Below are 25,326 nucleotides of genomic sequence, written 5' to 3'. Positions count from 1 at the left end.
TGAATGTGTGTATTTATAGATTATTTTGGGATTAAATATTTTTTTAAAAAAATTCAAAAAACGGTAATAAAACAACTATATTTTTGGGAATCCGAAAATATTTTTTTTTAATTTTTGATATTATTTTCTATTTAAAAAAAAGAAAATGATAATGTCAACCGCCAATAGAAACGCGCCACGTCACCCTGCTCAGCGGCATAGACGTGCTCGTTGTATCGAGCAGAACCGTGCCGTTGGCAAGAGCACAGTGACGGGCACGGACGCCGTCCTTGCGGAAGAGCACTTCCGCACCGCTGCTGATGTTAAATGACGAAAGTAGAGAAGGTTGACACCAAATCAGATCAGACATACTTCCATTATTTATAGCCATAAATATTTATACCAACACTCTTTAAAAACTCAACATAAATAGTACAAATTAAAAAGCAACAAAACATCAAATCAGCATATAAATGCAGCAGCAGTAATAATCAAATTAAGAATAAAATTGGTCAAAAAAAAATAAAGAAGTGATTATGATGAAGCAGATGAGATAAAGGCGTTCCCAGCAAGAATCCAAACTTTTGCAGCAGCCAATAAACCAACTCTCTTCTACCTAGTACACTTATATTCTCTCTCTTTCTTCCAACTAAAAAAAAAATTTAAAAAGAAAAAAAAGCAGCAGCTGCAGTAGTTGCAGTGAGAAAAGAAGATATATTCATATCTTGGTGATGGATTCCAAAGGAGTGATCAACAAAAGAGGAAAAGGGCCCTCCAGTGAAAAATCCATTCTACTCATATCAAGAGACATTATAGAAAATTAATTAATATTAGTAATGAGTTCCCACCAGTTTTCTCGAACCAAAAAAACAAAAAAAAAAGTTAAAAATTCAAAATGGAGCAGTGGATGTTCTATGGAGAGGCTTCCTTTTCTGGTGCTCGGCAGCTGCTTCTCTATAAAACTGACATGAAATGGAAACAAACAAAAGAATAAATGATTGAATTGAATCATCTGTCTTTCCCTCAATGGAAGGACAGTTGAAAGTGTAAAAATGGCAAAGAGGCTTTGAAAGAGTGAAGTTTCTTGTTTAATTGGTGTCATAAAACAAGAGTGTACCAAAACAGGGCAGTAGGATTTTGTGGCAAAACATGCCATTTTGAGAAGAAAATATCTAACCTTTTCATGTACACACATCTAAATCACCAATAATTTTAGAGTAAAAAACATCCTTTCTTTCATAATTTTGGCAAAAGAGGAGAAAGATACACAGAGGGGTGGGGCTTGGTTGTATTGCATTGCAAGTACAAAACTAAATTACTACTACTAATGTGTAGAAATTCACACACACACACACACCGAGACACACCTTTTCTTGCTGTTTTCTGAGTTTGGCATTTTCTTCAAGCAAATGGGCAACTTCCAACTCTAACTCATTTGTATAAGCCTGCAAATTTTTCCTTGCACGATTCAATTTTTTGTTGATGTAAGGGTGCAAGATTCTAATTTTTGTTCATGAAAGGGTGCAAGATTCAATTTTTAGTTGATGAAAGGGTGCAAGATTTAATTTTTAAGATAAAAAGAAGAGAAAGAGAGAGAGGGTTTCCTGCTTTCTAGCTCTGGAGCGAGCAGCAGACTCGCGGTTCTTGATCATACGCTTATGGCGGCGGTCGCCGGAGCTCCTGTCGAAATCAGGGAACCTCTTCTTTCCGGCGGCGGCGGTGCCATCGGGGACGACGGCGTCTAAGGCGGCGGGGTGGCGGTGGTGGGGCTGGAAGAGGAGGGTGCCGAAGTGATCGGAGCTGAGAGTGAGCATTGTGGGGGGAGGAGGCGGAGGAGAAGCGTGGGAAGGGGCGGAGGAGGGCGGAGGAGCTTTGGAGAAGAAGTCTTGGAGGATGACGCCGTGAGGGGAGGAGGGGTTGAGGTGGAGATCGGAGGCAGCGAAGGTTATGTCTTTCCAAACTTCTTCCATGGTTTTCGGGTGGCGGAGGTAGGGAGAGGAAGAGGAGGAGGAGGAGGCGGAGGTGGAAGTGGAGGCGGAGGCGGAGGCGGAGGAAGAAGCTGTCCACATTTGAAGAAGCACTTCACTCAGACATGAAAGAGTATGTCTGGATATTTGAGGTTACCAAACAATGTCTTGGAGTCGGGTACTATTTTTTCTTATCCCTTTTTCTCAATTTATAATTGTACATCTATTTTGACTCTTTTACTCGGATATCATTTTCTTTGGTTAAAATTTTATATAAGTAGTAGTACATCAGAACGGGGTCATGTATTAGATGTAAAAATGAAATAGGTAATTTTATATAAGTAGTAGTACATTCGAATACGTTCATGTATTAGATGTTAAAATGAAATAGGTAATGCATTCGTTAAAATGAGTGGATGAGTGGATGTCATAATGAAATAGGTAATTTTATATAAGTAGTAGTACATCAGAATAGGGTCATGTATTAGATGTTAAAATGAGATAGGTAATGTATTCAGAATAGGGTCATGTATTAGATGTTAAAATGAGATAGGTAATGTATTCGTTAAAATGAGTGGATGAGAATAAATATCATGAATTTCAATAATTAAAAGATAAAATATTAATAAAATGTAAGGAGGCCAATAAATCGTCGTAAGCCATGCGTACATTGGAAAAGAGAAGTTGTTGGTGTGTACCAACAGGTAATGACAGATTATTTATCTGAAAAACATGCATGAGGCATGATTTATTCTTGCGCATGGCAAATGTGGTGGTAACGAGGGAAGAATGCTTCCAACAAAGACATGACAACACTGGTCACCCAAGCCTCTCGATGCTGTAAAAATGCACGTCAACAACCAAATAACTCGCAACCTGTGGAGTCGAAGCTACTTACCTTAGGATCGACAATGGCTCCAAAAATTGAATTCTGGTACTCATGGGCTAACAATGAGGTCGACATATCCCACGCAACTCCAACTACATCTGTCAATGATCAAAATGAAAGTTGCACTCTAGCTTAAGACAATGATTTAATGTGTTGAAGATAGATATCCAAATAACTAAAGGAGAAAGATTTAAATATGATGAGATCACCGGCCTATACTACTTCCTCCGTTACTTGTCATTAATTTTCTTTTTGGTTCTTCCGCTAATATTTGTCACATCTATTTTTAGTAATGGACCCTACATTCCATTAACTTTAGTTCACTCATATTTTATTACTTCCTCCGTCCCAGAAAAATGTGAATATTTGGTTCGGCATGAGTTTTAATGTATAATTGGTACAGTAGGTAGTGTTAATGGAGAGTGAGCTTCACATCATTAATAGTTTAGTGTAATGATATAAGTTGTAAATAAAATGATGTGTAGTGGTAATGTGTTTTTAATTACTCCAACTTTAGAAAGTTAGTACTACTTTTCAGGGACGGTCTAAGAAGGAAATTGTTCATACTTTTCAGGGAGGGAGAGAATACTATAAAATTAATACACTCTCTGTCCCAATAAAAATGAAGCGTTTTACTTTTTGAATTGTCCCATTAAAAATTAAACATTTCCTAAAATGTAAATAACATCATCTCTACTTTTCGCATCTTTTACTCTATTATCTCTTTATTAACTCATTAAACAATACTTACTACTCTCTCCGTCCCATAATAAATGGCACACTTGGGGAATGACACGAGATTTTAGGAGGTGTTGTTTTGTATGTTAAGTGGAGAGAGAAAATAGTATATTTATATTAATGTGAGAGAGATTTTTTTTCAAAAAAGGAAAGGTGACATCTTTTGTGGAACAAACTAAAAATGAAAGTGTGACATCTATTATGAGATGGAGGGAGTATATAAAATCATATGCTGAAAAACAAACGTTTCATATTTAATGAGACGGAAGGAGTATACAAAGGTATGACTCGCATTTCACTAAAAAAAATAGTATTAACTTTTTTTTCTATTTCTTAAAATTTCCCAAAGACAACTTAGTGATATTTTATGGGAAACAGAAAGAATAATAAGTTTAACGTAAGGAAGAGTACGTTACCGTGTGTAGTATTTAGTTTGGGAAATTTATACCCACAGTTTAGCACAATTTATAGATGCCCTGCTCCTTAGACAATTTTTATGTGACTATATATTTTGATGTGACCACAAAATCCATAACTGTCATCTAGCCTTATTTTGTTGATTTTGACATTAGTTTTTTCACCAAATTCATTTAGTTGAAAATTAATACTCCTTCTGTTTTACAAAAATAATAATACTTTCCATTTTTGTCTGTTCTATAAAATTATCTCATTTTCATTTATAAAAAATTCATCCTAACTTATTAATAATATATATTAATTTATTTACAACTTATACTACTATAATCTACCATTAAACACTAACAATAATACGGGTACACTATGCACTAACATTATTTTAACTGCTTTTCTGCTCACCTCTCTTACTTTACCAATTATGCATTAATTCACGTGTCGTCCCAAATGTCTTTATTTTTTGGGACGGAGGGAGTACTACTTTCAAATTATCATTTATTTCATAAATAATACTCCCTCCTCCCACTTTAGCAATCCTGATTTTTCATTTTAGTTTGTTCCATATTAGGAGTCCGGTTAAAATCTTCCATAAATGATAATAGGCCCATATTCCACTCACCCTATTCCACTCACATTTTATTATAAAACTACAAATGTATGATGGGGCTCGTTTCATGCATTTGTTCTGTGATAAAACTACACTCATTTCTGTAAACTAAAGAACAATTGTGAGTCAGGTGTGTGAAAATTCCGCCATAATCGAGAGCTGCATGGAACAATTGGGCAGACAGATGGATCAAGAAGAATGGACCCAAAACTGCGGCGCTAAACGGATCAAGTCATAATCAAATGGGGCTAGTAAGGGCACTCGTACAGAAGATTGAGCTAAAGACCCCCAAAAGCCAAGGGCAGGAATGACTTTTCGAGAGAATGGTACCCTAGGGATCAGAGCCCTACGCCTCTCTATAAATAGGAATCCAAGCGCGAGTAGGGATATGCTCAGTTACTCACATGGAGACATGCACTTAGAAATTCAGCTATCTTCTAGGGCTGAAATTAGAGCTCACCATACTTCACATTCTTGATTTATGTCGCACACACTTGAGTTCTGGGTTTTATTTGAAGTTCGAAGTTGTGTAACACCGTTTCAAGAAGGGTCGAAATGAGAGCTCACCATACTTCACAATCTTTCTATTTAGTTGTTTTGTTGCTACAATTTGCTTTCGGTTTGTTTGTTGCTTATCGACTTGGTTGTTTTTGGAAGCACTTGAAGTGATGAAGTAAGTTTTTTTTGACGTGTTTTATTTCTCCATACTTAATCTTACCGATTTATTTGTGTTTCTGATTTCTGAGTATGTTTCGGGTTAAGTAGTTTTGTTGTGATGCTATTTGTTGAATCTGAGTTGCTTTTACAATTTTCTGTTTGATTGTTGAGGAAATTTGGGATGGAAGTTGTTGGGTGGCTTAGATCTAGTTTGTTTAAAGGTGGAGAAGTAGATCTGAACATGTTTACGATGAATGATAGTGTCTTTAAGTATGATTAAGTTTTCTAGTTGTAGATCTGATAATCGTTTTCGCTATTTCTGCGTGATTATTGCTAAGTCAATTTATTTATGTAGATTCTGTGGATCTCTTAGCGTAGATTTAAAATTACAAGTTTATTATGTTAAGTTTGTTTAGTAGCAAGGTGTTCGTTAGTAAGAAAATGTCTGAGATCTGATTATACTCTATTTATGTTGATTCTGTGAGGAAGATGAAGTTGTTGGAAAAGTTTACTTTATCGTACGTGCTGCAAGAGACTTACACTCGCTCACTTTTACCTTGTTTGGCCATTTCTGGAAATTACAGTATGAGTTGATCAATTAGAGTTTAGTCATGTTTTAGCTAACAGATCAGTTTAATTAGCTTAGTCTATCAGCTCGTTTATTCAAGTAGTTTAACTTAACCCACCTTGTGAAGCGTGGCAGCAGTCATCCCCAACTTGTCCTCAATAAATGTAGAACATATCGTCTCTGTGTGATCCGACCTTTACTTCCCTTTACTAATTACTAGTATTGTGGGTTAAGGTTTTGAAAGCCCTGAGTTCTTCCATTTGCAAACTTATCGGAATGAGAGTAAGTTGGATTCAGTCAAGTTGATCAGTTTGAATTTTTCACTGAATCCATTCGCAGGCATCCGCAGGTGAAGGCACTGGCCAACTGGATCAGTTTGACATTCCGACTTGTTCAGTCCACAACGATTGGAGAACTCAGTAGACAACTATGATATATACACTTGTAAAACAAGCAAACACATCCGAGCTTTCAAATGGAGCCGTTGCCGGGGATGATGGTGTTCATCATACATTTGTTGCAAGACTGAAGAGAGGGTTTTTTGCACGTGTGTCTTGTGCACGTGTCCCTCCTGTCAACAAGATTTATAATTTTACCACTAATGCAACAAATCTTACTAAGTATAAGCGGCAAGAGCGGGGTCGAACGACATGGACTAGGGACCTACTCGAGATTGTTTCTGCGACACAATTGGAAAAGGGGTCGGCTGCTGCCACTCATTCATTGAGTGGTTTAAGACTCTAATCTACTTGACTTGGGGAATTAAACGAGACTCTATCTAACTGACCTAGGAGACTGAAGAAGTACGGAGGGAAAATAAAACACGATAATATTTTTGATCATTTTAATAAAACATGAAAGCAACTCAAGAAAACAATTGAAACTTACTAACCAAGCTAAAGACTTTCCTAAAATAGGTAGACAAAGATGCAAAAGCAAGTGTGGACCATTTTTCCTAAACTGGCTGGTGCTGGCAGAAAAGCTGTGAAAAGCAAAAAACAAAAGCAAAAAGCAGATCTGATTTTCTAACTAACTTCTACTTCATCTTCTCCAAACAACCAAGTAAAAACAGAGCATGGAATAGAGCCTCAACACTATTAACAAAATAAAACAGAGCATGCGTCAAAACGATACGTAAACATGAAATTCAAGCTAGAACTACCAGATCCACTCTCATGGGTCTAGCAGAAAGCATAATGAACACAGATTTACCTTGCATGCATAACCTAAACTAACAGATCTCAGAAATCGACCACGTGAACAACTAGATCTCAACCTCTAAACTACTGGAAATCATGTAAACATCATGGATCTAAACATCTAATCCACCAATTGCGAAAAGCATCCAAGAAACATGAGTAAATAGCATCATCAACATGAAAATAAACACCAAAGCTTCATAAAACTGGAAAGAGGTCGAGATCCAAAGACGGAGTCGTCAATTCCTCCGATGAAACTCGAGATCTAACTATAGCGTCTCAAAAACGGTAAAGAAAGCAAGGATCTAACGTCGGAGTCGTCAATTCCCCATCGAAACCAATTGAACTAAGCTAAGAAAGCAGTTAACTATCTAAACTAAACTAAGTGAGCAGTGGTGTTATGCGCGCCTTCTTCATTCAAGTTGGTCCCTTTATATAGGGAGGCTTCAAGCTCAAATCCCTAGGGTATGCTTTTCATGATTTGACGTTTGTACCCTTAAAATAAGGGTGTCTACGAATCTTGCTCTTTTGCTCCCACTTCTGCTTCTGCCACCACCTACTTGATTCTCCTAGGTCAATTGGACGGCTTCGGCTATTTCACTTCAAAATCTTCTCGATTGTATCCGCCAGGTCAATTAGCACAATCTCTTGGGTCTGGCGGATTTTTTACGCACCTTCTCTCCTGATAATTCTCCTTGACCTAACGGATTTTTGACATTTTTACTCCATTTCTGTTCATTTTGCATCTGCTCGGTCAGTTTGCATCATCTACTTGACCCAGCAGATACATGCACACTTACTCTCAAATTTGAGCATTATCTCCCCAAAAAAGCACGTAATATCACCCAAAACCAATGCATGAAACAAGTCTTATCAAACTGCTCACACTTAAACCATTCTTGTCCCAAGTATGAAAGACAAAATAAAATACATAAGGCAAGTTTCAATGCATGGTTATCAAAAGACCGACTCTAAAACAAGAAATAAAAGACTCCTAGACCTAGACGCAACAGACTTCGACAAAGAAAACAGAACACGGACACACATACGGGAAAACACAGAAAACAAAACAACACATAGATGTATAAACTGGTTTAACTTCTAGCAGCCGTACCCACAAGTTTAAGGTCAATCCAATCGTCTACAGTCTCAGATTCCTCCCCCTCCCTTCTTCTATTGGGTCAGTTTGTTAGTTCGTCAAGACAGCTTCTACTTTCACTAAGTTGTTGGATTCACTTGGTCACTCATTCCTCAGCAGAAACGTTAGGACCATTCACTCATTCATTTTTTGCCATACCACTAATGCCTTGAGTTCTGCTGGCACAGGAAAAGTTCCTTAAGGTCTTTGCATTTGGTTGTAACGGGGCCAGGGGATTGTAGTGTAAGTAGGTGGGAATCCTAAGGGGTCTAAGTTCTGTATTTGCATTTAAATCATATGAGGGACATGTGAACTCAGGGACAAAAAGATGGAAACAACCACCGTTGTTACAATCTAAACTTCCCAACTTGGAGTTGTTCCCTGGCCATTTTGGCCTTATTCCTCTATCCCTTTCATCTACCGGGTCAGGTTACAAAATTTTCCTGCCCTGAAATTTTCCTAACACTTTTTCCCTTTTTTTCTTAGGTCAGGTTACAACTTTTTCTGCCCATTTTTCTTTACTTTCTAACCCTTTTTTTCGGGTCAGGTTACAGAATTTTCCTTCCCATTTCCTTTTCTACTTCTTACTATTCCCTTGTTCACAACCTATTCCCTACCCCAATTTGGTGAGCTGCCCCCACTCTTGCCCCCTTGTTCACATGGTATGCAAGCTGAGGTTTCAACAGGAAGGTCAATACCACAGAGGCTCAACTTTGCTAACTAAGGGGTGCCCTTACAATGAGGCAAGTCCTTCAAGTTCGAAAGAAATAAGCTCAACTGGTTTCTTCTATTGCCTTTAGTCCTTACTCCACTATGTCATTTCTCTCTAAGCATCAAGTGGCAGCCTATCTTTTTTTTTAGTAGAAAGTGTTCTACTCTTAGGCTTTTAACTCACTTTATAGAGGGCTTCACAACAAGATCAAATTAAGGCATTTCTATCATTCTTACTTCACTCAAACTGATTTTGATTTATTAAGGAAAGAGGTCTCAAAATTGACATGCATCCTCTCTTCAATTACTCTCACTAATGGAATCTTACCTTTTATTTCGCCAGTTTATACTTAACACATAAATCCTAAAAAAAACTAACTCCTAGACCTGGCAAAATATATACATGCTTGACACTAACTGCACTAACTGCTCTCCCCCTCCCACTTCACTCATGCTTGTCCCCAAGCAGTCCTGATGAAGTGGAAACAGGGCAATTGGTGAACACATGAATAACAGAGACCAACTTAAACACAGGTAACATAATCTTCTCACACTTAGACCGAGAATTGGGCTAAGTGGGAGAGGACACAAAACAATAAAACCAACAGAGCATATATACAAGACGATCTTCTCACACTTAGGCCAAGCAATGGACTAAGTGGGAGGAGACATACGCAGAAAACAACAAATACCAACACATGCCATATTAACATAAACTTCTCACACTTAGACCAAAGATTGGGCTAAGTGCGAGAAGCACACAAAACACAAATACACAGACACGGCAAATATGATTAAAACAGAGAAAACATGCAAACATAGATACTCAACAAAAGAAAAGAAAAATAAAAACTCAAATGTAAAATTACTTGGTCACTCGGGGTTTAATTCTGTTTCTGGCTTCCTTGGGAGTCAGACTTCCTGGGGTGCTGGTGGTGCTTGCCTTCTTGGTCCTCTTGCTGGTTATGGGGGTTGCATCTGCTTCACTTGCATGGTGTTGGTGGTTGTTGTTGTTGACATTTCCTTTCTTTTCTTACTTGGGGTACCAATAGATTCATTGGTTGCCTTTTGGACAGGGAGGCTCCTGGGGTTGGCTGCCTGGGCTTCTCAACTGGCCTCGAGGGTGCAAGCCGCTGGACTGGGGAAATTTTCTGTTCGACTAGGGCGACCATCCTCATCATAACGTCGACGGCCTAGGTCATTTTCTCTGTTTGAATCTACTTCATCCCCCTCTGTGCCACAGCGGCATCGCCCAGCTTGCTCATCATATCCTCCATTCTCCCTCTCCAATCTTCCCCTGCAGCACTTGTTTCACCACCCTGTTTCTTGCTGGCCATTCTCCCGGGTCAGGTAGTCGCCTTCCTTATTTCCTAAATTGGGAGCTTCATCATTGGAATTGCTTGTTGGTCCCATGTACTCTCTTCTTGACCTACGAAACTATAACTTGAAATTCTTAAACAAACTTGCCAAGTAGATGTTAGATCCAATTTTATTTATTTATTTATTTTTATTTTTTTTAAATTAAAAAACTTCTTTCCCAGATTTGCTTCTCGAAAATCTTTTTTGGATTAAATTTTTTTTCTTTGTTTGGATTTTTGATAAGAAAATTTCAGAACGTCATATTCACATCAAGTACAATTTTTGCTTAAGTATTCTTGGAAGTATACTGGTTCAGTCCAAAAAATTTCAAATTCCTTCCTATCTACCTGACCTAGTAGATTCCCGAAGAGTACTTAGCAAACTGACCAGCTAGGCAATAAAATTGTTCTCAATTTGAATTTTTTTGTAGGGAAAAATCAAATAAACATATTCACATTATCTACAAATTCGTGCTTAAGTATTCTTCGGAGTATGCTGGTTCAGTCCACGGATTTTAAAAATTCTTTCCTATCTACCTGACCCAGCAGATTCCCGAAGAGTAGTTAGCAAACTGACCAGTTAGGCAATAATAAGGTGTATGCGTAGTGGAATTTCCTCCACTGCGCGCGTAACTCCGAATTATCCATAAAAATTCTTCTTTTTTTTTTTAATTTTGAATTTTTTCTTTAAGAACATAAAATCTTTTTTTTATTTTTTGATTTTTAAAATGTTTTTGGATTTTTCTTAGAAAAGTATTTAAAAGAATTAAAATCGACTAAAAGTATTTACGAATTGAGCTTCTAAAGTATCCAAGGATTATATATGCAACCAATAATCATAAAATTGAAAGAACAAGAAAACTCCCTGTCCCCATAGGCATTCCTTTAGACACATGAGATTGGAGAGCTTTCCTTCTCCACTTCAGCTTTGATTTTTTCAACCTTGGAAAACACCTTGGATAATAAGTTATGCCTAGACAAAAGAAAACGATCAAAAACAGAAAATTAAAGAAAGCCGAAAGCTATTTACAGTGTCATAGAAATAAAATCAGGTAGATAACGCCATAGTCCCCGGCAACGGCGCCATTTGAAGAGAGGGTTTTTTGCACGTGTGTCGTGTGCACGTGTAACTCATTTCAACAAGATTTATAATTTTCCCACTAATGCAACAAATATTACTAAGTATAAGCAGCAAGAGCGGGGTCGAACGACAGGGACTAGGGACCTACTCGAGATTGTTTATACGACACAATCGAAAAAGGGGTCGGCTGCTGCCACGCATTCATTGAGTGAGTTAAGACTCTAATCTACTTGACCTGGGGAATTAAACGAGACTCTATCTAACTGACCTAGGAGACTGAAGAAGTACGGAGGGAAAATAAAACACGGGAATATTTTTGATCATTTTAATAAAAAATGAAAGCAACTCAAGAAAACAATTGAAACTTACTAACCAAGCTAAAGACTTTCCTAAAATAGGTAGACAAAGATGCAAAAGCAAGTGAGTACCATTTTTCCTAAACTAGATGGGGCTGGCAGAAAAGCTGTGAAAAGCAAAAAGCAGATCCGGTTTTCTAACTAACTTCTACTTAATCTTCTCCAAACAACCAAGTAAAAATAGAGCATGGAACAGAGCTTCAACACCATTGACAAAATAAAACAGAGCATGCGTCAAAACGAGACGTAAACACGAAATTAAAGGTAAAACTACCAGATCTACTCTCCTGAGTCTAGCAGAAAGCATAATGAACACAAATTTACCTTGCATGCATCACCTAAACTAACAGATCTCAGAAATCGATCACGTGAATAACTAGATCTCAACCTCTAAAGTACTAGAAATCATGTAAACAACATGGATCTAAACATCTAAGCCACTAATTGCGAAAAGCATCCAAGAAACATGAGTAAATAGCATCATGAACATGAAAATAAACACCAAAGCTTCATAAAATTAGAAATAAGTCGAGATCCTAAGGCGGAGTCGTCAATTCCTCCGATGAAACACGAGATCTAACTACAACGTCTCCAAAGTGGTAAAGAAAGCAAGGATCCAACGTCGGAGTCGTCAATTTCCCCGTCGAAACCATTGAACTAAGCTAAGAAAGCAGTTAACTATCTAAACTAAGCTAAGAGAGCAGTGACGTTAAGCGCCTATGAGAGCTTCCTACCTAAACTACGATAACGTTAAGCGCTCCTTCTTCATTCATGTTGGTCCCTTTATATAGGGAGGCTTCAAGCTCAAATCCCTAGGGTATGCCCTTCATAATTTGACGTTTGTACCCTTAAAATAAGGGTGTCTACGAATCTTGCTCTTTTGCTCCCACTTCTGCTTCTGCCACCACCTACTTGATTCTCCTAGGTTAGGTGGACGGCTTTGGCTATTTCACTTCAAAATCTGATCGATTGTATCCGCCTGGTCAATTAGCACAATCTCCTGGGTCTGGCAGATTTCTTACGCACTTGCTCTCCTGATAATTCTCCTTGACCTAGCGGATTTTTGACATTTTTACTCATTTTCTGTTCATTTTGCATTTGCTCGGTCAGTTTGCAACATCTACTTGACCCAGATACCTGCACACTTACTCTCAAATTTGAGCATTATCTCCCCAAAAAGCATGTAATATCACCCAAAACGAGCCTTATCAAAGACACTTTGGTGTAAATATTGTTAATATTTTCTTTTTTTTCTTTTGATTTTAGTTGAAGAAAGAGACAACTCAGGGAGACAATAGCGAAGATCAATGTCCTTATCTATGTGGGTCAACTGTTGTACTCACTGGTGTGGACCAAAGGGACAAATGGGGCAGAAGAGCGCTTAGATGGGCAGAGCGTCTCAAGTTTTATTAAAAAAAATTAGTGTGAATTTTGTAAATAAACTTTTCATTGTTTTTTTGTTTTCACAGTTAGAGAGCACCGAGTCCGAAGGGCAAGAGTGAGAAGAAGTTGAGCCGGTGACTCTCCAATCCAAACCCACTCCCATTTCGCCAACTGACTTAGATGCCAACAAGAAGGGAAGTCAGGACATCACCATTGTGGGTCAAGCTAAGATATTAACCGCACCAAGCAAAGAAAGAGCCAACATGGTTCACAATTAGGCAGCTGATCCGGAGATCTGTTCACTTTATGCTCACTTTGAAAGCGACTCATCCACCGTTGTCGTCACCACAGCAGGGCAAGAAGCTGTATACGTAAAACCAAATCTACTAGCTATCTTGCTTGTGTTCACGGGGACTAGTAGAGAGAGTCCGGTGGAATTCTTGTATAAGTTTGGCAAAGATCTGCAGAGTTCATAAAAGACCGACTGGATCAAGCGAGGATGATTTCAAACTAAAAGCTATCCCTCTCTCTCTAAAAGGGGAAGCGAGTGCTTGGTTTAGAAGGCTACGTTCTAACACTATCAAGACATGGTCAGATTTCAGAGGGATTTTCCTGGAACAATTCTTCCCAGCAGCACAGACAAGCGCACTTCGAAGGGATATCAAAGAAATCACCCAGGGGTGTGATGAGGGGATGAATGCAAGGAACAAAGACTTGGTGAACTCGTCAAGTGGAGGGAGTTTTTCCAGACTACGGGTTAGTGAGGCTAAGATCGTAATGGAAAGGCTTATCCGTGCGAAAAAGGCCTATGATAATACACCAGTAGTTCTACCCCAGGGGAGTGTGGTGAAGACTACCAGTGGAAAAAGGCATGATCAACTAAAAAGTCTGGTTGACAAGCTTAAAAGAACGAAACCCAAACTGACCAAGTGGACTATCACCAAGGTGCATGGAGATTTGGGGCCCGAACAGAAGTTGGAATCCCGGGAGGCAATGGAACGCACACCAGATGAATACCCAACCTGCAAATGGAGGGAGAGCAGCGTAGCTCAAACTCAAGGGAGCTGGATTGGAGAATACCCACCTTTTCCACATCAGCCAGAACCATATCCCTATGCCACCCAGATGCTTCCATGTCAAATGGGGTATCAAGATCACCAACCTTACCACGATTACGAACCCAATCAAACAGTGCATCAACTTAGTCACCTCGATCATTATCCTTGTTTTCAAGCTCACCGCCCGAAATGGCCAAGTGAAGACTGGCAAACTCAGAATCCCCAGTTGTACCAGAGCCAAGTCTGTCCCAGTCAGAATCAATATCAATCTCATCCTCAGAATGGTTTTGAACCACCGATGCAACCTCTATAGAGGAAAAGATTGAAGGACTGATCACCTCACAACACAGTATGAGGAGTTGCTTGAATCGAATGATGAACTGGCACTGGAAATGCATATTGCTCACGATGAGCATAAGACTAGCATGAACGAAATGATCAATCAAGCATCCCTATTAGCTAACCTCATGAAAGAGATGCAAGATGATAGGGCAAGATCTTGGGCGGATGAGCATAGATTGGATGAAGTGAGTGCAAGTGGACCTGAGGCCGAGGAACCATCGAGTGCTGAACTTGAGTCGGAGATGCCACCAGAGAAACATAAAAAGGTAAGGGATGATGAAATGATGATGGTACACGGAAATCCCCAAGCCGAAGATGAGTTGATCACCTTACCTCAAAATGATGAGACATCATTGGAAATTTCAGAGGAGGCAACTGATGAACCTTAAGCAGGGAAAAAGGGGTCATTAAGCATTATGGGGACCCGAAGCCACGTTATTCTACCTCCAAACAAGAGAGGTGTATTTCATTGGTGAGAAAGTGGAGGAATTAGTATCTAGAGAAGCAAGAGAGAATGCACCGGGAGAGAGACCACCTCCAATGATAGACAAACAGAATGGGTTCGGCGAGAAAGACGAGCCAAGGCTGAGAGGTGAAAAGGCCGAAAAGAAAATACCAAGACAAATCTACTTGAAGCAATTGAAGTCGTGATCTAAGATGATTAAGGGCGGAGACCCTTCTGACCATGGATTGCGCCCCAAGGAAAAGAAGAAGGTCCAAGGGACTTACAAGAGCCATAAGAAAAAGCGGGCAACAACGATGGTGGTGTACTTTCAGAAAAATCAGTGGACAAAATGGACGGATGGAAGAGAACTTATTCTAGGCATTTCAACTGTAAATCTTTTCTTTGACGACTTTCCGACCCCTGAACTGATCAAGTTGGAAGGGAACTCAGAGTCCCTTGATTCAGTTGACTGTAAAAATGGCAACCAAAAGGTGGAGGTCTGTGAGGGGGAAATGAAGCTGCCGACGAATGAGCACAAAGGTGCGGAGATTATTAACTGGGCAGAAAGTACTACTTCTCATGTCTTGGCAGAAATTGATGTCAGTAAAACTCAGACAAGCAAAGGTCAACCTGCAACTCAATCGATCCACCACCTCAAGGACATTGGAAAATCTCAGGCAAGTGCTCTAGTCTATAACTTTTCCTTAATGATCCACCTGGTAGGGGTAATAGGTAACAATTCTACGGTGTACGCAGTGGGAGAGATCCCACTACGCACACTCAGATTGATCAAGTAGAAAAATAGTTGTTGGACATCCTTGCGTTCCACTTGATCAATCAAAGACAGATGTATGGGTCAATCACTGGATCAAGTAAATCCTAAGGGTGGTTCACAACTATAAAAATGTGTTGAAGTAAATATTGTTTTCCTTTTCTTCTTTTTCAAAAATTGTGGACACATTTGTGGAGAATTTTAATTTCAAAATATCTTCATACTTCTAAGTACTCTCGACCAAAGTTTCATAAAATCATTGTATTTTCATTTACTTGATTTTTATTTTTATTTTAACGTACTTAGATAGGGTGAAAGGTAAGAGTGGGAATTACCGAGAAGGTAGTTTTATTTTATTTTTAACCAAAAGGGGTAAAAAGAGGGGGAACTTTTGAAAATTTTTGAAATTCGAAATTGGCGCAGGGAGGTGAACAGTTGCTTACATCACTGCAGTCGTTCCATCTTCCTTCTCCACGTCTATTAAACCCAACTCTCTCTCTCCCCCCCCCCCTCTCTCTCTCATTTTCACAATCTTTGCAACCCTTAGCACTCATAAGTTTCTCAAGATTCCTAATTTTTGTTTCTCAGTTTCCGGCGAAGTCACTCTCCATCACCACCCATGGATAAATCATCGGCTTCAAATCAGTCCCAGAGACCCCCGACCAAACTCAGAGTACGAAAGATCCCGTCAACTCCCCGACTGGAGGCTATGAAACCTCCAACCCCTCAATCAATGGTGCTGCCAACCGCCGGTGCGACTCTGCCGCTGGAGACGTCCACGAGTGAATCGTACCTAAAAATGTTCAAGGACATGATGGGAAAGCTAAGTCCCACAGGAAAGATGAGCAATTTTTTCACTCACCTGGTCGAAGAAAGAAGGAAGGAGGAAGCCAACCCTAGCCCACTTCCACTCGCAATGCCTACCGTTCCCACAGTACCCGGTGGTACACCGACGACACAACCTCTTGAAGAACCAACACCTGTGTTCACCACATTCACTCTCGGAGACTCTATTGAACTAAATCAAGATCAAGAACGCGAGGAGGTGGTAGAGCAGGGTAACGAGGTGAACAGTCGAGAGGAGGAAAACAACGGCAAGGGGAATGAAGAAGCAGAGGATGAAACAAATCAGGAGCCAGAGATGGAGAAATCTGCAAGTAAAGATCGTGAATTGGTCAACGTGGAATAGGGAGAATTTGACGGAGATGAGGAGACCCTCGATGACAGGGTGGCTAGAAGGAACCTCTGAACGTAGAAAGGCAGGAAACAAAGGAACCCAGGAGAGGAGGCAGCAATCTTGGCGGCCGCAAAAAGAGAAGCTGTTGAAAGGAAAAGAAAGGGGAAGTAGCTGGCTACCCCTAGCAAGAACAGGAAGCCGAGGCAGGCGTCGCTAGGTGTAGTGATTCTGGTACCCGTTACCGATCTTACCATAAAGCCCTACTACCAAGAAGAGGAGAGCGAAGATGAGGGACAAAAGAAACAAAGAATGGAGATTGGTGATAGCGAGGGGAACGAAAGAGTCTATGAGAGGATAGAGGTTGATTTAGACCAAAAGCTGCTGGAGGCTATGGTCTATTTCAAGGACCTGAAGTTGAGAAAGAATTGTGCAGGAAGGGTATCGGAAACAAGAAAGGCGAAGTCGGGAAGGAAAAGACATTATCCTTCCCTGAGGGAGATAGGAGCTTAGGAGAAATTCCTCAAATATATAAGAGCCATCGGGTTCAAATGGCTATTGGAGCACGCACAATGTCAAGTGCCAGTTAACCTAGCGAAGGAGTTTTTACTTCCTTCCACTTTGAGTACACTACCGACCTCGACACGAAGTTGATCTACCTTAGGGTGTTCAATCAAGAGATGGTCATGACCCTCAGGGAGTGGTCATTGAGTCTGGGACTGCAGAGTCTAGAGGAGGATAGGATGAGACTGTGGACTATGCGGGAGATTGGTCAGCCCAAGAACACTGAGGGTTTTGACGCTGAGGAAGTGTGGAACCTGATAGGAGTTGAAAATGCGGATTCGTTTAAGACCAGTGCGCCTACAGGGGAGGAAATTGCTAACCCTGTTCAGAGATTGCCACATGTCTTCTTGGCCCACAACCTCCTTGGCCAAGCAAACACCACAATCACCACAATTGAATTATATTTCATGTGGTGCATGCTCAAGGAAGTTAAGGTTCATCTGGGCTACTAGCTAGCCCACACATGCCACAAAATAGCCCACTACCCTTATCTGATAAGGAATGTCTTTCCGAGACTGGCAATTCCCAGATCCTCCATCGCAATGTGTGAGGATCTCGAATTATTTGACACATCCTACTTCATCTATACTGGTATTGTTGAGAGAGAGGGGTCTTCTCTGGTGTTTTATGAGGCCGGGCGAACAGAAGAGGCACATGTAGAGGTGGAAAGTGAAGAAGATGAAGAGCTCGTGGAGGCTAAGGAGAGACCAACTCCTGCTGACCCTACCAAGACGAGGACAATCCCCGCTGAGGAAAAATGGCAGAAAATGATGGAGGACTTGCTTCGCAAACTGGGCGAAGCTAATGAAGTGCAAGGGAAGCTCTTGGAGCTCCAAACAAAGAAGATGACTGCGGCTCTCTCATTTATGGAGAGGACGGTCAATTTGGCAGAACAAAATACCCAGATCATCCAGCAGCTATTGTCCTCCGCCTCTACCTCAAAGGGAAGCAAGCCGAAGGAAGCCACCCCAGACACCACCCCTGTTAGAATGTTGAGAAAAAGAAAAGATACCACCACCACCACCAACCAACCACCCGCTGTGGAGACCACGGAGCCTACACCTTCGGCTGCCAAGATAGTCAAGTTGGCGCGCACCAAGCAGCTAACTCGGTGGTCTGGCTCCCAATGGAGCCAGGAGACAGATTGAAACCCACGAAGAACCAAGTAATTTTAAATTCATGGTTTAGTTTTAAAGTTTCTGCAGTTTTATTTGAGTATGTTTTTAACCGACTGTATATATATGCTCTTGTTTGTTTAGATGTGTTCTTCTCCCACTTAGCCCAGTACCTGGTCTAAGTGTGAGAAGTTTTCTGTATATATGCTTTTTTTTGTTTAAATGTGTTCTTCTCCCACTTAGCCCACTTCTTGGTCTAAGTGTGAGAAGTTTGTCTGACTACATGTTTGATATGTTTATGTTTATACATATGTTTTGTTTTGCCTTCTCCCACTTAGCCCATTGCTTGGTCTAAGTGTGAGAAATTTTGTTTTACTGTTTTAACACTAACAACCATGTTTTCCACTTCATCAAGTTCGCTTGAGGAAAAGCTGAAATGAAATGGGAGGGGGGAACAGTTAGTGTAGTTAGTGTCAACATATGTGCGTTTGAGTCAGTTAGGAGTCATATGCTAGTTGCTTTGAACCTATGTGTTTTTTGTATATGAACTGGTTTGAGAACAATAAATGCAAGATTCCCTCTATAAGAGTGATTGAAGAGAAGATGCATGTCGATTTGTGAGATTCTCACCTTCAATAAACCGAAGTCAGTTTGGAGGATGTAAAACGATAGAAATGCTTTAATCTAATTTCTCTGTGAAGCCCTCTAAATATGAGTTAGAAGCCAGAGTAGAACACTTTCTACTAAAATAAAAATAGAGAGGCTGTCATTGATGCTATGAGAGAAATGACAGAAGGTAGTAAGGACTAAATGCAGTAGGAATAACCAGTTGAGCATGATTCTTTTGAACATGTTAACCAGTCTCATTGTAAAGACACCCCCACTCCCTAGCTAACACCTTTGAGCTTAAATAGTTAACATTTTCTTTGAAAACCAAAATTTTCTTTCCATGTGAACAAGTGGGCAGGGCTGGGGCAACTCACCAATGGGGCAAAAAAGATGGGTTAAGTTAGAAAAAAAGAGGAAAACGACAGGAAATTATAACCTGACCCAGAAAAAGAGAGAGGGCGGGGGAAGTTGTAATCTGACCCAGGAAATTATAAGAAAGAGAAAACAGGGCCGGGAAAGTTGTAATTTGACCCAGAAAAAAAAGGAAAACAAAGAAAAAGTAGTTTTAGAAAAGTAAAAAAAAAACAAACAAATCGAAAAGGGCAGGAAATAATGTAACCTGACCCTATGGAAAGAGTTAGATAAATAAGGCTAAAAGAGCCAAGAAGTACCACCAAGTTTTGGGAATCAAGTTAAAATAAATAGGGAGGTTGTTCCAGTTCTGTTCTTAAGTTCACATGCTCCTCACATGTTTTTATTTACACTTTTTGAACTTAGAAACCCTGGGACTCTCACTTGATCTTAATAAAACCCTTTTGCCCCATTACGTCCTAACCAAAGACCTTAAGGAACTGCCCTAAGTCAGTTGAACTCGGAGCATCAATGGTTTGACAAAATGAATGAGAGAATAGTCCTAACATTTCTAGTGATGAATGAGTAACTGAGTGAATCCAACAGTTGGAAGGATAGAAGCCATCTTGACAAATGGACAAGCAAATTAGGTAGAAGGGGGGAGGGAAAGGAATCTGAGACTGTAGACAATTGGACTGACCTTAAGCTTGGAGTGACGATTGCCAATAATGTAAACCATTTCTGTCTTTTCCTTTTATGTGATAATGTGTTGCAGTTACCTTTGATTCTCTTTTTAAGAACTTTTATGTGTTAAGTTTTATTTTATAATATCTTGGAATAAGAACCATGCATTGAAACTTGCCTCTTTTCCTTCTATTTTCTTTCATACTTGAGGACAAGTATGGTTCAAGTGTGAGCAGTTTGATGAGGCTCGTTTCATGCATTTGTTCTGTGATAAAACTACACCCATTTCTGTAAACTAACGAACAATTGTGAGACAGCTGTGTGAAAAGTCCGCCACAATCGAGAGCTACATGGATCAATTGGGCGGACAGATGGATCAAGAAGAATGGAGCCAAAACTACTGCGCTAAACGAATCAAGTAAAAATCAAATGGAGCCAGTAGGAGCACCCGTACAAAAGATTGAGCTAAAGACCCACAAAAGCCAAGGGTAGAAACGACTTTTCGAGAGGATGGTACCCTAGAGATCAGAGCTCTACGTCTCTCTATAAATAGGAACCCAAGCGCGATTAGGGATATGCTCAGATACTCACATGGAGACGCACACTTAGAAATTCAGCTCTCTTCTAGGGCTGAAATGGGAGCTCATCGTACTTCACATTCTTGATTTCCGTCACACACACTTGAGTTCTGGGTTTTAACGGTGGTTTGGGTGGTAGTTTTTATTTGAAGTTCGAAGTTGTGTAACACCGTTCCGAGAAGGGGTGAAGATACAATCTTTCTATTTAGTTGTTTTGTTGCTACAATTTGCTTTCGGTTTGTTTGTTGCTTATCGACTTAGTTGTTTTTGGAAGCACTTGAAGTGATGAAGTCAGTTTTTCTTGACGTGTTTTATTTCTCCATGCTTAATCTAGCCGATTTATTTGTGTTTATGATTCCTGAGTATGTTTCGGGTTAAGTAGTTTTGTTGTGATGCTATTTGTTGAATCTGAGTTGATGTTACAATTATCCGTTTGATTGTTGAGAAAATTTAGGATGGTAGTTTTTGGGTTGCTTAGATCTAGTTTGGTTAAAGGTGGTGAAGTAGCTCTGAACATGTTTACGATGAATGATAGTGTGTTTAAGTATGATTAAGTTTTCTAGTTGTAGATCTGATAATCGTTTTCGCTATTTCTGCATGATTATTGCTTAGTTAGTTTATTTACGTAGATTCCATGGATCTCTTAGCGTAGATTTAAAATTACAAGTTTATTATGTTAAGTTTGTTTAGTCGCAAGTTTTTCGTTAGTAAGAAAATGTCTGAGATCTGATTATACTCTGTCTATGTTGATTCTGTGAGGAAGATGAAGTTGTTGGAAAAGTTTACTTTATCGTACGTGCTGCAGGAGACTGACACTCGTTCACTTTTACCTTGTTTGGCCATTTCCGGAAATTACAGTATGAGTTGATCAATTAGAGTTTAGTCATGTTTTAGCAAACAGATCAGTTTAGTTATCTTAGGCTCTCAGCTCGTTTATTCAAGTAGTTTAATTTAACCCACCCTGTGAAGCGTGACAGCAGTCATCCCCAACTTGTCCTCAACAAATGTAGAACACATCGTCTCTGTCTGATTCGACCCTTACTTCCCTTTACTAATTAATAGTATTGTGGGTTAAGGTTTTGAAAGCTCTGAGTTCCTCCATTTGCACACTTATCGAAATGAGAGTAAGTTGGATTCAGTCAAGTCAATCAGTTTGAATTTTTCACTGGATCCATTCGCAAGCAACCGCAGGTGAAGCCATACACTGGCCAGCTGGATCAGTTTGACATTCCGACTTGATCAGTCCACAACGACAGGAGAACTCAGAAGATAACTACGATAGATACACTTGTAAAGCAAGCAAACACATCTGAGCTTTTAACTAGTATACAAAAATCAGACTCTCATTTCACTATCTTTATATACCAACTTTCCTTTATACTAATATTTCTTAAAACTTTATGATCAAACTTTACCAATTTTATCTTAATTCTCGTGCCATATCCATTGTCTATATTTTTATGGGGCGGAGGGAGAATATTATTTAAAATTATACAATATTTAAATAAATAAGTTAAAAAATAAAATTACAGTATAATTAACATTACCTTTTGTTATGCATATACTTTTACACGTTGCACAGACACATTATATTTTCTTTCAAAATGTGTAAAATATCAAATAATTATGCACAAAAAAATGAAATAAAGAATAATTTATTGAAATTAACTCATAAATATTGATTAAAACCTTTTAACTAAAAACAAATAAGATCGAACACAAAAATTGTAAACACTTATACAAAACAAATAAATTCAATGTTGATACTATCATCACCAAAAAATGGTAAAATATAAATAAAACTTTTGTGATAAAAATATGTACAAAAGAACTATTGTCAATACCTACAATTTTTATATTTATAGGGTAGACGAAAGTTTTAATCATTTAAAAGTGAAAACCCATTTAACGTTGAGCTTTAAAACAAAATATTTAACTCTTGATATTCCGGTCCCTTTAGGTAAACTTTTTCCCAAATAATTGACAACTATTCCACTTATTCAGTTTTGGTTATCATTAAAAGCCTCCGTTGAATCAGTTCTAGGAACTAATTTATCATTCATTATCATTGTCTTGAAAATTTATAGTTTACTAAATTGAAGATGTAGAAGAACCAAGGCCTATGAGGGGAAGAAATTGAAAAAAAAAGTATTTTGATTATAGTCTATGTTTTAGTAATTCTATTTGGTGGTACTTATGCCTAATTTATACCTTCTTTCCTTGCATGACAAAAAGTGCAAGGCACATCAGACCACTCAAATTATTTATTTTTGCTTTGAACCTTAATATGTACTTACCCTATGATGCTAGAATAAAATTGAAGAATTTTTATGAGCACATATCATTTATCGTGATTTTACTAATTGAATGCGCAGTTGATCTTGATGACGAATTTGTCTGTTTTGACCAAAACTACATAAATTGAAGTTTGAAATTTTAATTATACAAAATACGCATTTTAATTGGCTCTTAATTTCACCAATCCTCCTCCAACAATCAATACAACCCAATGAAACAAATACAATCTTATTCTAGGGCTAGAACTTAGAATAATAGAGAGATCAGCGCCTTTATTTCATCCACACACTTCTCTCTTTCTCCTTCATCTTCCTCAACTCTCCTTCCTTAAGACCTTAACAAAGCTTTTGTAGAACATGAATAAACAAATATTACTTACTTTGTATACTTTGTTTGTCGTTGATATTTACATGCCACTCCGGTCACAGTCAATTTCCTCTCCGGAAAGTTGCAAAATAATATTTTTGGTTCCTTGCTCGTGTTTTAATCGTTGCCGAAAAGCAGAAAGAGACCGCTGTAGGAAAATGAGAAGAGATAGAGATATCCATAGGATAAGGATGAAAGTTTATTCAATGTACTTTTTTTTTTATGTCTCAACACTACATGAAAGGAAATACTTATAGGAAGATTTCATGTGCTCCACTACTCCACTAAACCAATTACATAGTAGTTACATATAATTTATGATTATGAAGACTTTATTTCATTTTATTTTATTATAATATTCATAATGGCACTTTTGTAAATATTTCTAAAACTCTCATTTTATATATGTATAGGTTTCTTAATAATTCGTGATCAACACAACTAAGACTACTAAAATGAAACTGAGGGTGTATTATAAAATATGTTATTTATCTACTACTCCCCATAACTTCAAAACAATGATTAAAACATTTATTTAAGCTTTGTTCTTTTATTTTATTTTATCAAATCAATTAAATTATTTTAAGATATCAGTATTAATTTAAATAAATAAAACAAAAAAAATTATATTAATATAGTCAAAACAGAAACAATACTATGTATACCACTCATAAATAAATGATCTCTTTTATATTATAAAGAAATTTAGTGTCACGACCGCGCTTCCTAAGGATAGAAAACACGGGGAATCGTGACTAGTGGGGGAATTAAGAAGCGGGGAAGAAAGGGAAACAATCAAAGAAGTACGACATATCGGTCGAAATACGAAATTTCATTTATCAACAGGGTTCCAAATCCCGAAGGTACATAACGTGAATGATATAGTTTGACAATTCAAAGGAAATCAAAGAAATTCCTAAACTTGGCATAGCGGAAGCATTTGAGAGTTAGCTACTACTATGTATGAAGACACAATAGCAACCAGATCATTTATTGAATACTGTCTCTGTCCAATGCTCAACATCCTCCGTCCCCCGTCCACACTCAACCTGCACATAGGGAAAACATATGCAGGGGCTGAGTACTTGATGCACTCAGTGAACTCATGCCCGGAATACATTCATCGTTAAGATATGTCAAGCCATCATTGAGTGAAACTCGGGTTTTACTTTAAAAGGCCGAGAAACACTAAATCATTCCTTAAAAGGTGTCTGCAGACACATATCATTATCATCCTCCATCATATACCATATCTGAACCATCATGTGAAACGAGAATGTGGCCACAAACTCGATCACTGGACCGGCCGACCACAAAGGACGGCTCACGATCCCCATCAGTGCACTAGTCCGAGTAGGGACTCACTCCCTAGTCAGACCCGAATTCGTTAACCATCAAAGTCTAGTAGGACGTTATCCTAGTAGACAATCAGATAGGCAATTCAAAACATAAAATACGGCATGACATAACATTCAAACCACCCTTATCTCTCCGTAAACATATCATTGCAAATAAAAGAGTTTAAGTAATAGAGCCCACCTCAAAAGCTTAGGATTTCTGTAAAAAGTTCCTCGTTCTGACTTTTAGCGTGCGTGCAAACCACCTTCTCGGAAAATACATAAAATTCATATCAATCTCGGTAACAAAAACCATTTTAGAATGCATGCACTCTAATTAAATCCTTTAATTCGTTTTCTCGGTTTTCGTGCATTTTCAGCTATTCGGCGGCCGCCCAAGGCATCGCGTGCGACGCCGGTCGGCCGCTTACGCTCGTTCTTTTCCTCCGTTGGCTCCTCGTATTTTCCATGTCGTCGGAATAATTTCTAAAAATTATTCAAGCACATGCGTAACTTTTCGTAATGATTTACCGTTGAAAAAGTGTTATTTCGTACTTAGGTAAATTATTCATCCTTCAAAAAGAACTT

At 38.8% G+C, this 25,326-nt stretch overlaps 1 protein-coding gene across 1 annotated transcript; it reads right to left on the bottom strand.

Moving 5' to 3' along the window:
- Window positions 1-502: 502 nt before the first annotated feature.
- LOC121767937 (protein FD-like) lies at window positions 503-2,996 on the bottom strand. Its single transcript, XM_042164265.1, has 3 exons — window positions 1,584-2,996; window positions 1,347-1,424; window positions 503-941 (listed from the first exon to the last, which is right to left on the bottom strand). Exons 1-3 carry the CDS (start codon window positions 2,046-2,048, stop codon window positions 870-872), a joined length of 615 nt encoding a protein of 204 aa, XP_042020199.1. The 5' UTR covers window positions 2,049-2,996; the 3' UTR covers window positions 503-869.
- Between the last annotated feature and the right edge of the window lie 22,330 nt (window positions 2,997-25,326).

The sequence above is a fragment of the Salvia splendens genome, chromosome 15 (assembly GCF_004379255.2).
Source record: "Salvia splendens isolate huo1 chromosome 15, SspV2, whole genome shotgun sequence".
NCBI lineage: Eukaryota > Viridiplantae > Streptophyta > Magnoliopsida > Lamiales > Lamiaceae > Salvia > Salvia splendens.
Note: the sequence above shows the minus strand (reverse complement) of the source record. Positions and strands in the feature narration are given on the sequence as shown.